Below are 14,363 nucleotides of genomic sequence, written 5' to 3'. Positions count from 1 at the left end.
GGCTGGTTCGTGGCAGGGCAGGGGTCTGGGCTCGGGCTGGAGGACCCTGCGAGGTGGGAGGGGGCCGGGCCTTGGGCTGCAGCCCAAGCCGGACCATGGACACCCCCATTCAACAGCCCCGCAGCCTGAGCCCTGTGAGCCCCTGTCCGCGGGCACGGGCCGGCCGCCGGTGCCCACCTGCAGGGTAGACGTGCCCACAGCGACCGAGGGTCCTTGCCACAAAAACCCCAAAGGCTAAATCGGGAAATGGTGGGCGGCTGCTCCCCATTTTACAGATGGGGAAACTGAAGCTCAGAGAGCTGAAGTAATTTGCTCAATTTTTCTTAGAGGATTTGGGGAGAAACTTTGGAGATATTTGCTGCTAGCAGTCGCAGATCGGCTACATGGCATTGTAGGCAGTCCCATCGTACCATCCCCTCCATAAAGGTATCCAGCTCAGTCTGGAAACCAGTGGGGTTTTTTGCCCCCACTGCTCCTCTTGGGAGGCTGTTCCAAAACTTCGCTCTGATGGTTAGAAACCTTTGCCTGATTTCAAGCCAAAACTTACTGACGGCCAGTATCCATTTGTTCTAGGGCCAACATTGGTGCTTAACCTAAATAACTCCTCTCCTTCCCTGGTATTTATCCTTGTGATGTATTTATAGAGAGCAATCCTATCTCCCCTCAGCCTTCTTTTGGTTCGGCTAAACAAGCCAAGCTCTTTGAGTCTCCTCTCATAAGGCAGGTTTTCCATTCCTCTGGTCATCCTAGTAGCTCTTCTCTGCACCAGTTCCACTTTGAATTCATCCTTCTTAAACATGGGAGACCAGAATGGCCCACAGTATTTCAGATGAGGTCTCATCAGTGCCTTGTATAACAGGACTAACCCTTCCCTGTGTCTACTGGAAATACCTCGCCTGATGCATCCTAGGACTGCATTAACCTATTTCACAGCCAAATCCCATTGGCAGCTCATAATTATCCTGTGGTCAACCAATACACCTAGGTCTTTTTCCTCCTCTGTCACTTCCAACTGATAAGTCCCCAGCTAATTGCAAAAATTCTTGTTATTGGTCTCTAAGTGAATAATTTTGCACTATTAATTTTCATCCCATTTCTATTACTCCAGCTTTCTTCAAGGTCATGCAGATCTTCTTGGATGATATTCCTGGCCTCCTCCATGTTGGCAATCCCTCCCAACTTTGTGTCACCCCCACTTTTTGTGCCAAGGTCACTAATAAAAATGCTGAATAAGATTGGTCCCAAGATTGATCTCTGGTAAACAGAGGGAAAATACACAAACCAAACCAGCCAGAGAGAGAGGACTTTGGTTTTACCCCACTGGCTAACCACAAGTCACACAAGCAATTCCCCTAGGCCCTCCCTGAATGTTTGTTTAAATCACTTGGTGGTGGCAGCATACCGTCCAAGGACAAAAGGAATTTGTACGTTGGGGAAGTTTTTAACCTAAGCTAGTAGAAATAGGGGGTCTTTCATGCGGGTCCCCACATCTGTACCCTAGAGCTCAGAGTGGGGAGGGAACCCTGACAGCTGCTGGGTGATTCTAAAGTGCTGCTTCCCTCTCCTATTCTTTTTCTTATGGTGGAATGGGAATAATGGTCATGCTTTCCAATGCCTCTCTCCTTCTCCACCTCCTCCTCCTGCCACCATTTCCAGCTCTGTCTCCCCTTCTTGTCCATCCCCTCCAGCCCTCTCTGAGCACTGTAGGACCCAGTAGCTGTCAGCTGTCCTAGGCGCTGCACACACGTATTACAGGCAACAGCTGCATATGGTGTGGTGCAAGTTACCTTGGACCTGAGGTAGCCTGATCTACACACTGAGCTGGGTCCCTCACTGCTACTTCCAGCTGGGCCTCCTGCCCCTGGTCCAGCCATGCCCTAGCTCTGCCCAGTCTGCCCCTCCCCTATACACTCTGGCCTGCCCCTCCACACCATACACGGGTGACATCTACCTTTGAACTATTCATATTTTGGAATTCAGATGATTAAATTTGTGTTACCTTGAGCTCCCCGACCCCAGTTTCAGTTGTTTGGTGGTGCCCCCATGGTTTTCCATTGATAGTTTGGGAGGGAGCAAGGCTGGTCACTTGAGCACTGTGTTACCTTGCCAGCTAACTCGTGAGAAGTGACAACTCCCTCTTGGGTGGATGGGCCAGTCCCGGGACCTGTTACCTCTCAGTGATTGATTTTCCATTCCAAGTCCATAAAGTAAATTTTCAATATAAACACTTCTTTCGTTACATATGACCCATACATTGATCTCTCAGTCGTTATGAGTCTTGAGCAGTTACGAGCTTTCTGGAGACACCTCACATGACCATCCTCAGAGAGATGTGTTTGGTGTGATGGGTTTGTCAGGTCTCAGGTGAGAACTGCTGGCAAAGACCAAGTGACCCTTTGCCAAGGGATCTCTGTGTCACTGCTAACCCCCGTAGGCCAGGGAGAGGACAACTTTCTGCCAATGGCTTTCAGGACGGGTGCTGAGTTCACTGCAGTGCCCCTCGTCCCCTCTCCATTTCCCTTCTCGGTGTGCTGTCTGGGATGCTGCCCCGCTTCCTGCTCCCCAGGCCACCCCGTATCTATTCCATGTGCCAGGCTGCTGGCATCCCCCAGTGAGAGACTGTCCAGCCCATCGAACTGGTGCCAAACTGCTGGGCCTCCCTCAGTGAAGGCTAGAGCCCTGAATGCTGCCAGCCCTCTCTTTGGGGCTGGAGATCCTCTACAGACTGTTCCCTTCCCAGGGTTGTCCCCCTCTGAGTAGAGTAGGTCTCTCCTGTTAACTCCTGCTCCAGTCCTGGAATGGTTTGCAGGTGTGGAGGATATGGCCAGTCCAGATTACGGCAGCAGTTTAACCCCTTCTGTGACAGTGTGGGGTTTATATAGCCCTTCACAGGCACCTTGGCCGAGGGAAAGACTCCCTATCAGCCCCATGCCTGATGTGGTGGGGAGACCCACTGGCAACATTGCCTTTGAGGGGGTGCTGCTCCCTCCTGCTCCCACTCCCTCCCCTCCCCCTTTACAGCCACCACAATGCCTGTCACCTTCACTTCCTGAAGGCCTGAGGGGTGACCCCCGGAAGGTGTGTTTTGTTATCCCTTTCCCCACCCCCGCCCCCCAAGGATCCATTGTGCACCCTCCGTAACTCACCTCTGTCTCAGGAGACAAGGCGGGCCATGGGGTGCGGGTGATGCTCTGCTGGAGATCCATCATCACTGAACGAGTGGCAGTCTTGAGCCTCCTCAAAGGTTGCCGGGATGCTGATGTGCACTGGAGGAGAACTGGGGCTTGACTGAGTCCATGGACCATTTGTCCCACCCGGTGTCACTGTAAAGCCTGCTCTGCGTTGCTGCAAATTGCCCTTGGTGGCATTGCGCCCATAAGTCCCTGTAACGCTGTCTTCAGCGACCCGAGAGCATGAGCACCAGCCTCAGGCAGACTGGTAAGAAGCAGGGCACAAACCCCAACTTGATTGTGAGGTCGATTTGTAGATTTCACCAGCCAAATATCCGGTGTAAAGGCTTCAGGCACTGTAACAGCATTAACGTGGAATCACAGACAGTCCCTTTGGGTCATCCCGTAGATCTCACCATGTAGGTGAGCTCACCTTTGTGACAGATGGTCCCTTACCACAGGGGTTCTCCACCTTTTTCTTTCTGAGGCCCCCCCAACATGCTATAAAAACTCCACGGCCCACGTGGGCCACAATAACTGGTTTTCTGTATAGAAAAGCCAGGGCTGGCATTATGGGGTAGCAAGCAGGGCAACTGCCTGGGGCCCCCACAAAGCTACATTTCTTAGGCTTTTGCTTCAGCCCCTGGTAGTGGGGCTCAGGGCCCTGGACTTCAGCCTCATGCGCTGGAATTTCAGCTTTCTGCCCTGGGCCTCAGCGAGTCTAATACAGGCTTGCTTGACAGCCCCCTGAAACCTGCTAGTGGCCCCCCAGTGGGCCCCTGACCCCTGGTTGAGAACCACTACCTTACGCCACGAATCAGAGCAATGTTCATGTTACTGCCAGTCCCAAAGGATCAGTCACTTCCTTTGGTGAACAGAATCTTCGAACTCACAACAAAGACAACATTTGTAGCCAGTCCTGTAATAACCTGTATTTAGATTTATTTAAAAGAAAACGAGAGTTGTTTACAAAGTTAAAGCAGGTTAAAGCAGATGAGTTAGTCTTAAATTTCAAAAGGTAATAGAAGCTTCTCTAATAAGCAAGCTCTACATATTCTTTAGGACTAACCCAGGCTAAGGAGCTGGGGATCTCTTGCTTATGCCTAGAAACTTTGCCCCCCAGAGTCCAAACAGCATACACATCATCAGTTCCTTCTGTAGGGGGTTTTTTATCCCCTTCCTGCCATGTGCGGTTTGCTTCTGGGAACTCGGCTAATGGAAAGTCAAGAGCACAGCAACAGTCTTTTGTCATCTTTAATATTCCATAATAGTCTGGTGTTGATTGTCCTTTCCTGCCAGGCAGGGTGTAACGCATTCTGTTGGCAATCAGCCCGAGGTAAAGTCTCTCTCCTGTCTGGTGATTTACAGAGCCACAGAGGCTCACAATGCAGCTAGTCAGATATTAACCCAGGCAGCAACTCACAAGCATTCAATAAAGTCTAAACACTAAACACATTCTTATAATTCTCATCCCTGTTTTAACAGTAGTAACACAGGTGAGCCAGACTGATTCCAGCTCTGCGTTTGTCCATGTTCAGTTAAGACTTGGGAGCTTTTTCAAAAGTTAACACCTCATCTGTCAGTGTCACAGGCAGGATGGGCTAGGCGTCTCTAGCCTCTGTTTGCCAGAAGCTGGGAATGGGTGACAGGGGATGGATCACTTGATGGATCACTTGATGATTCCCTGTTCTGTTCATTCCCTCTGATGAACCTGGCATTGGCCACAGATCTAGATGGACCATTGGTCTCCCTCGGTGGTCCATTCTGATGTTCACAGTCTCTATCAGGAGGATCTACTCATTTGGACTCACTGGGGAACCACAGAAAGAAACAAGGTGTGCTGAGGCAAGAAGGTCCTGTCTCAAAGCCCGTGGGGTCATGTTTTCCAAAAGCTTTAAAACTAAGCCCAGCCCATGAAAGGGGGCACTCCCAGGAGAGACTGCATAAAGGCTGGAGCATCAAACGACTTTGTAAACCTGAGACAGCTGCCTTGGGGACAATGACAGGGAGGATCCCCCAAAGTGACTCCTTCGATTCTGCTTTTCTCTGGCCTTTGGTTTACAGAATCATAAAACTGGAAGGGATCTCCAGAGGTCGCTCAGGTCCAGTCCCCTTCACCCAAGGCAGGACTAAGTATTATCTCACCGTCCCTGAGAGGTGTTTGTGCAGCCTGCTCTTAAAAATCCCCAATGATGGAGATTCCACAACCTCCCAAAGCAATTTATTCCAGTGCTTAACCACTCTGACAGTTAGGAAGTTTTTCCTGATGTCCAACCAAAACCGTCCTTTCTGCAATTTAAGCCCATTGCTTCTTGTCTTATCCTCAGAGGTGAAGAAGAACAATTTAGCTTGTGATCCACTATGACCCCCAGTTCTCTTTCCACAGTACTCCTTCCTAGGCAGTCATCTCCCATTTTCTATGTGTGCAACTGATTGTTCCTTCCTAAGTGAAGTACTTTGGATTTTTCCTTATTGAATTTCATCCTATATACTTCAGACGATTTCTCCAGTTTGTCCAGAACATTTTGAATTTTAATTCTATCCTCCAAAGCACTTGTAACCTCTCCCAGCTTGGTATCATCGCAAACTTTATAAGTAGAATTGAAAGATTCTGTTACTGGGAGGGTTTCACCCTGTGTCAGAGGGTTACACCCTGGTGGGAGGGGGCTAGGCCTGTACTGGAATAAGCTCACTCTGTGCTTCACAGTGTGGGAGAACCTAAAATATCCATTGGCAGGGAAAAATCCTATGGGGAAATTGTTATGATTTGCTGAATATGATTTTCCTATTTGTGTGCATGTGTCATGTTTGTATCAGCATCTTATGATATTAGTAGATCATCTGTTTTTCTCCGAATCCAGGACAGAAATATTTATTGAACACTTCTACCTCTTCTGCATTATTTTTGATAATTCTGCCATTTCTGTCTAGTCATTTACCACTACTATTGTTAGGATTAATTTTGTACTTAATATACTTCTAAAAACTTCCTTCTTATTTTCATTGATTGATCATTGATTTCTGATAGCTTCACTTACCAATTTTCTACAATTCTGACCTTCTAACTTTTATTCTTTACACTTGACTTCCCCTTTCTTCCATATATTTTATTTGGAGAGTGTTGGGATTCCTACCAGGGAGTCACCAGCAGGGTCCAGAGACGGCCCCATCTCCTCTATCAAGCTCTGGCTAGTAGCTGTGTGATAAATGCGAAGACCCTGCCTCTGTCTGCCAGCTGGGAAACAGAAATGTCTTTCTTTCTACCCTCTGATGCCTCCTGGCTGCTCTAAGCAAGTTGGGCTGGGACTCTGTTAACATGTGCCTCCCATAGCTTCCATTTACCTGGTGGTGCTGTTCTGTGACTAGTGGAGTTGTGACTGGGGCAGCAGATACTGAGTGTTGGACTCTTTCTCTTTCAGGGGCCAGTGAGTTTCGAGGAAGTGGCTGTGTATTTCACCAAGGGGGAATGGGCTCTGCTGGACCCCACTCAGAGAGCCTTCTACAGGGATGTCATGCAGGACAACTATGAGACGGTGGTCTTGCTGGGTAAGGAGTTCTGTGCCTTCGGTTATTAGAAGCTGTGGGGTCTCTAAAGAACCTGAGTCGTGATAACTTTATATGTTTATTCATCATAGATATTTTGACAAGTTTCCTTGCCCCCCTTTTTTTTGCCTTATCTCCCACCCACTAGTATAATTTTTGGACATGTGCTTTTTGGTGCTGTCAGTCATTTTAAAATTGCATTTAATGTATCCTTATTGGATACATTAATAACTACATTAATAACTGTAGGTTTCATGCATTTTCCTCATTTTAAGAGGAAAATATGTCACCTGTAGAATTCTAAATTGAGTAAATAGGTGTATGACTCATGCATGGCTTTGTGACAGTCAGACGAGCTCCTCTTTTCATATGAGAGTGTATAATATTGCCATTCAGGACCCCACGGGTGAAGGGAGAACAGAGCTATGGGAGGGGAGGAGAAGCAGGGGAGTAGATAATTCTGGGGTGCCAGGACGTGGGGAGGGTGTGTGCAGGGTAAGAGCTCAGAAGCAGCAGGGAGGGATGAGGTAGTGAGAGATGAGGAGGGATCACAAGAAGTTCCCACGGTGCCGGGAGGTGGTGCCGGCTGAGAGTAATGGGAAGAAGGGGAGGGGAGTGTGGAGGAAGGCACCCAGGAAGTGGGCTGGGTGAGTCAGTGGGAGGGAGGAGAGGTTTAGGGATCTAGAGCTGTGGGGGATCCCAGACCTTTAACCCCGAATCCCCACCCAAGCCTTGTGGCTTTAGAGCCTACACTCCAGTTTTATTTCTGTTCAGTTTTACTTCATTTTACATTTCCCCCCCCAGATACTATTATTTTAACTCTTGACCTCTCTCTCCCACTCATTACTCCCCTCCCCATGTCTACGCATAGAGACCCTGGTCACCGATCCTCAGTCCTTGCTGCATTCCTCCCTCCCATGGCAGGGCCGCTACCCAGGCACTAATGGGCTCTTTGTTGATGATGTCACAGGGTGGCAGTGTAGCCTGTACAATTTTTACACCCATAAGATTACGTCTTGGGGTACAACTTGCCCTTGTCCAGGGCGACTCACAGTTATTTATATGAATGCGGTACAACGGCTGAGATACTGCATAGCAACCTAATTGTGAAAGCCCGCCCCAAACTTCCTTCTTTCAGAATCCTGTGGTGTATTGCACCTGTTTGTGGTTACTCGTTAGTCTCTCAAAACGAGGGTGCAAAATATCTGACCTAGGATTCTCTCCTTACGCCTGTTTAGGTAAATCCCAGACTTCAGCATAACTACTCCCACAAAGCCTCAGCCTAATATAAGGCCCTTAACTGTAGCAAGCTTAGGCTATGTCTACACTTCCACGGTAAGTCGACCTACGCTGTGCAACTCCAGCTACGTGAATAATGTAGCTGCAGTCGATGTACCTTAGGTCGAGTTGCCGCAGGGTCTACTTACCTTACTCTTCTCGTCAGGGGTAGAGTACAGGGGTCGACTGGAGAGCGTTCTGCAGATGTTTTGGTGGGTCTTTACTAGACCCTCTACATCAACCATCGGTGGATCGATCTCCGAACTTTGATCTCAGCTGTAGTGTAGTCCCTGCCCTTAATAACCCATTTATTTCTGTTCACCTCCTTGCCCCTCCACCCATGTTCCAAGCTAATAAGCAACACTCTGATCATGACATTTTACCTCTAGCGAGTATAAAATTGCCCACAAGACAAGAGACTACGTCATAGATCATAAAATCAGGTTGGGGTCAACAGGAGTGAGAGTTTGGAGAGTCTTTTCCCCCCTCTCCCCATCTGCAGCAGCCACAAGCTGTCTTCCCTCCAGGCTCCTTGGATTTTTGAGCCTGGTCCTCCTGAGTTTGCGTGTCCCAGTTCTTGTTTCTTACATTCTCCTTTTCTGGAAGAATTAGAGGCTGTTGCTCCCAAAATTTTGTGTTTAATTCCCCAGCCTTCTCCACACACTGGGAGAGTTTCATTCTCCCTCCCATTACACCTGAGTCACTAGATTTCCTCATTCCCCAGAATGTGCTTTTGCGATGTCACAGTTCTGGGGTAGCTAAGCCTTTGACCCGCCTCCATGGTCGGCTCAAGGAATGCCCTCTCAGGTATCAGGCCTCTAGCCAGCCCTTCTCTATGGGTCGGGACCCACATGCCTCTCCTTTTTGACCAGGGTTTGGGGATTGCAGCTTGTCCTCCACTGTGTTCACTGGACTAACCTCCAGCTCCTGTGCTTTGCTTTCTCTCCAAGGGCTGTGAGCTGTGTGTGTGTGATAGAGGTGGGTATTTTAGTGATACATGTATGATGCCAATACACACCTCAGTTTCCCTCTGTGATTGGTATTGCTATGATTATAAAGAGCAGGAGACATGAGGTTTTTTGTCATGTAGCTGTCATGGGGTGATATGAATGGGTCACTAAGGACTGGCTGGGACCAACCTACATCAATGGAATACCCGACACAGACAAGGGAATAATTGTCACCTGTCCATGGGAGGATCTCTGCTTGGCTGAGTGAAGCATACATGGACTCATTATGTTTTTGGGAGCAGGAAGAACTGGGCTCGCAGACACAGGGAGCTCTGCCGGAGCGAAGACTAATGGACAGGCACAGTGAAAAGAAACCAAACTGTTTTCTTCAGCAGCATGGCTCAAGGGCATTGGCCAGTATGGATTATATTGTCTTCTTCGCTTGCCTGTCCTAATCTAAGGGCTTTCCAGTGCTGTGTTTCAGTTGACTAATAAACCCTGCTGTGTTTTAAAAGTCTGCCCAGTGTCACAGCACAAACTTGCTCTGTGCATTGACTAAGGAACAGTCTCTGAAGAGGAGTGTCGTTCAGCTGGACCTGCTGGGAGAGCTCACAGGTTGAAATAGGAGTGTTGAAGCCAGAGGCTTCCCAAGGGCTGTTTAAAAGCCCAGGCATTGCACAGATCCATGACAGTGTGCCTTATGAGGTGCATTGAAGCATTAATGAGGAATAGTCTCTGAAGAGGAGTGTCGTTCAGCTGGACCTGCTGGCAGAGCTCACAGGTTTATACAGTAATATTCTCAGCTATACCTTAACCAAGCATTGTACTGAAATTTAACTAACGAATCTGAACATGTTGTAACACAAATCTCTAACCAATTATATCCCATTACCCTAATTAACGTACACCTGGCAAAATTAATTATATAGGAGACAGAAACAATTTGAGAACCAGACTGATTAACAAGGTAAAAGTGGTGGCCATAAAGATAAAACAATACAGAAATGAGGGTTTCACAACCACAACCATTGATAAGTGATTTCTTGCCAGACAGGATGCTATCAAACTATGTTTTCTTTAACCATCTTAAGATCTGTTTCTTTATCTGGTGGTGATGGGCACTATCCGGACAGGATCGTGTTCCTAACAGCCCAGTAACACCTTATGTCAGTGTGACTGGTTTGGGATATGAGGATGTGACCCTATGCTTCCCAGCTTATGGCTGCCCCTGCTGCTTAGCCAAAGGCCTTAGCCTAATAATAAGGCCTAAGACTATCCTCGTGAGAGAATGCCCACACACAGGTGGACTGTGATTTTGATTCTTTGTTTTTATACCCCTTTTCAGTAGCTAAGTGATAAAAATACACCTAAGTTCTTAAAGTATAAGCTTTACAGGCAGTCCTGAATACCTATATTCTAACAGTAGGTTCTACCCCCCTTCTGTGTCTGTCTTGTCTATTTAGATGGTAAATTCTTCAGGCCATGGGCCATCTACTATTGTCTATTTGTACTTTGCCTAGAACAATGGGGACCCACTGTTAGTCGCTCCTTAGGCACTAAGGATTTAGAATAATAACTATCCTGCCACTTTGAGCCAAAGAAGATGGCCTTGGAATGTTACTGCTTAAAAATAAGTTGGGATTAAAACCATGGAATATTCTTTGCAACAGGTATCCCACAAATTCCACTGACCTCCCTTGTTTTCTTTCCCTGGAGTAGGGTTTCCAGTTCCCAAACCTGATGTGATCTCGCAGCTGGAACGAGGGGAAGAGCCATGGGTCCCAGACCTCCAGGGCTCTGAGAAAGAAGTGCTCCTGAGAGCTGCCTGCGCAGGTGAGGAATTGGTTAAACCAACTCAAAAACTGTTTGGGAATGCAGGAAACATATGGGATGCCCTACAAAGACCTTGTGAGCTCTCCAACTTCAGGATAGTTCCCTGCAGAATGGAATCATTATGGCAGATGTCACTCATGGCCTCCCACCTATTCTGACTGCCGACTGGCAGCAGGTCCCTCCCCGATCTCGCTTTCCCCTGAGTGTTCTGGGGAGATGCAGACCAAAACTGATCCCTTCTTCTCTCCTCTAGGAAAGGGTTTGGGGAAAATCAGCTCCTGATAGGTTTGATCTCTCCCACACATATTTTGGTTTGTTCATCCCTTTTTCCATTCCTCTGTCTGAGATTTCCTTTCTTTCCGGTGCAGGGAGTGACCTATGGCTGGATTCTCTCTGTCTCCTATCAAGTGATGGGATGGTGAGTGAGAATGAGGAGGAGACACCCCAGCAGGAAGATGCTGAGGAAGTAGAACCACATGGAACGTTATCAGGAAGATCCAAAGGGAATGGTTCTAGGAGTTGTGCACTCCCAGAAAAAGCAAAAGCCTGTGAGGCTCGGCAGAGGCCAGAGGAAAACTTGAGTAGCCACTCAGACCTTATTACATGTGAGAGAATCAACTTGGAAGAGACACGCTACACTTGCCATGAATGTGGGAAAAGCTTAAACCGGAGCTCAGACCTTCTCACACATTGGAGAACCCACTCTGGAGAGAAACCCTACACGTGCTCTGAATGTGGAAAAAGCTTTAGTCAGCGCTCAACCCTTATCACACATTGGAGAACCCACACTGGAGAGAAACCCTACACATGCTCTGAGTGTGGGAAAAGCTTCAATCGGAGCTCAAACCTTATCACACATGAGAGAATCCACACAGGAGAGACGCCCTACACATGCTCTGACTGCGGGAAAAGCTTCAATCAGAGCTCAAACCTTATCAGACATCGTAGAATCCACACAGGAGAGAAGCCCTACACATGCTCTGAGTGTGGGAAAAGCTTTAGTCAGCACTCACACCTTATCTTACATTTTAAAAAGCACACAGGAGAGACGCCCTTCACATACTCTGAGTGTGGGAAAAGCTTTAGTCAGCAACCACAGTTTAGCAGACATCGTAGAATCCAAACAGGAGAGACACCCTACACGTGCTCTGAGTGTGGGAAAACCTTCAGTCGGAGCTCTAAGCTAATTATACATGGGAGAATTCACACGGGTGAGAAACCTTATGGATGCTCTGAGTGTGGGAAATGCTTCATTCAGAGCTCAACCCTCATCATACATCAGAGAATCCACACAAGAGAGAGGCCCTACATATGCTCTGAGTGTGGGAAAAGCTTCAGTCGGAGCTCTGACCTGGTTACACATCGGAGAATCCACATGCATGAGAAACCTTATGGATGCTCTGAGCGTGGGAAATGCTTCATTCAGAGCTCAACCCTCGTCACACATCCGCGAATCCACACAGGAGAGAGGCCCTACACATGCTCTGAGTGCGGGAAAAGCTTCAAAAACAGCTCATACCTTATTAGACATCAGAAAATCCACGTGAGAGAGAACTGTGACAAATGCCTTGATTAGGGCTGGGCAAAGATTTTTTTTTTTAAATCACATTTGCTAATTCTCACATAGTGATCTGTGCACCATCTTCACTGTGGTCTATCAGCTCCCTGAGATCAGTTGCCTGCGTCTGCCTTTTGCAGCTCACCCTTCTTTGGGGTCAGTCCTGTGATCTTTTCAACTGCTTTCCTTTTGAGTCATAGGAATGTGTGTCCCTCCAGCCAGGAACATTCAACAGCTCCCAGATGGGGAGAGAGGTTTGATCCCAACAAGCTTCACTGAGTCAAAAACTACCCATGCCTTACATCCACTAGGTCTGTACATGGCTTTGGCTCCTCAAGTGCGTGATCTTGGTGTAAAAGGACAATTCTAGTGGTAGAGCAGAGGCAGCTCAGGTGCAGTGTTTGGCATTAGCTTTCCCCTTGACCTGACCTAAACTCCATCACTTTTCCTAGTCTAAACAAACTCTGAGCATCACAGTTATACTGTTCCCCCATTTCAAAGCAATTGTTAGTCATCAAGTTTCCCCTTCGGGAACAAATGATTTCATTCCCAGTTGCTCTGATGTTGCTTCAGGTTGTGTTGGAGAGCAGATTTTTTTTTCCTCCCTTAAAATATATTGAACTATAATAAAGAAAATATATATATAAAATAATAAAAAAGGAACAGGGCAGGGATAGGGGAAAATGTCATTTCCCCTCTGTAACAACAGATAGGGTCAGTCAGAGGGATTCCCTTATTCCCCATCACCATCCCAATCCCCCCTGTTGTTCAATTGCTTAAGTTAATTTTTTTTCTAAAGGGCTGGGAAGAGGATTCCCTAGTAAAAATGACTTGTAACTAAGCAAAAAGCCATGCACTTGGCTCCTAAAGCAGTTGTGGCCCAGGTCCTGCAGGAGGTCGCTCCTGAAGCTATCTCCTTCCTAATCAGATGCATGTTGCCTATTATTTGGGAAATGCAATCCCTATCTAGGTCGGGATGGGAAAAATGGAAGTGACGTTTCTGTTCAGCTCACCCCTGGGAGATGCTGCAAATGTGTAGAAAATGAAATCCATGTTGAATGGGATATACCTGCAGAAAGACACCTATTGTTAATAGATACCTGACATTTGGTGTCTTACAGGGATTCTAAGCAGCACCTAAATTTAGTCCCTAATTTAAGTCTGTGCCACCAGATTAAAGGAATAAAAGGACATATTTCGGGGAGTTATACCTCACTATTGCTACTGATATGTTGTGTGGTTGGTGAAGAATTCTGCACCAGAGAAGTGTAAAATTACTCCAAGGAAGGTCAAGGATTTGACAGGAACTCAGGTAGAAATTGCACGTGCTAGTGGTTGATTTTCACCCCAGAGATGGACGCTATGGTGACCTGTGGCCCAGGTAAACTATTTTTAGAACGCTGCTCCCTAGTTAAGTGGCACTGATCACACTCCTACAGGATGCCATGATTACACTGGGCACAGCTGTCTTTTACCATTTGGATCCAAAGTTTCATGAAGCACAGAAAGAAACAGCTGATTCCTTCAGAGCCATTCCATGCTTATTGGTCCCAATCTGGCTGCCTTGTTGGACAAGAAGCACTTCCATGCTGGGCAAATGATGGTAGCCAATGAGGGAATGTATCGGATTCCCAGTTCAGACTGCAGGATACATGAATGCTAAGTCCAGAATCTGTGGTTTGGTCTCTTAGTTTTGCTGTTAAGTCTAATGCATCTGTATCACTTCTTCTCCTGCTGCTACTTTGAAAGATTAGAAAGTGTGAAAATAGAGCACTGGTGGTTTTTCTCATGATGCGATCTTCCTGCGTAGTGTGAGACCCCTTCCACCCACACTCATGGGAGAAGACCCAGGGAGAAATGAACTCACAGAAATGGAAGGCTCCTAGGTTATTGTAGAATGTGACTTCACACAAAGCTGACTGGGTGGAAATGGGAATTAAGAGAACACTGCCCTATCTGTTTATATTTTGTAATTGGTGAATAAGTTGTTACCAGCGACAATGAAATTAAACATGAAGTAATTTAGTGTAA

At 47.2% G+C, this 14,363-nt stretch overlaps 1 protein-coding gene across 1 annotated transcript in view; it reads left to right on the top strand.

Annotated features, from left to right (window-relative positions):
- The window catches only part of LOC311513975 (uncharacterized protein), a gene marked incomplete at its 5' end in the record, with an annotated part of 25,884 nt that extends 11,521 nt beyond the window's left edge, over positions 1-14,363 (top strand). The window contains 3 exons of the mRNA XM_084616191.1: positions 6,590-6,716; positions 10,661-10,774; positions 11,143-14,363. Coding sequence (XP_084472317.1) covers positions 6,590-6,716; positions 10,661-10,774; positions 11,143-12,350 — 1,449 coding nt within the window. The 3' untranslated portion in view covers positions 12,351-14,363. The remainder of the gene's footprint in view (positions 1-6,589; positions 6,717-10,660; positions 10,775-11,142) is intronic.

This window comes from Lepidochelys olivacea (genome assembly GCF_965140295.1).
Source record: "Lepidochelys olivacea isolate rLepOli2 genome assembly, chromosome: 28".
In the NCBI taxonomy this organism is placed as follows: domain Eukaryota; kingdom Metazoa; phylum Chordata; order Testudines; family Cheloniidae; genus Lepidochelys; species Lepidochelys olivacea.
Note: the sequence above shows the minus strand (reverse complement) of the source record. Positions and strands in the feature narration are given on the sequence as shown.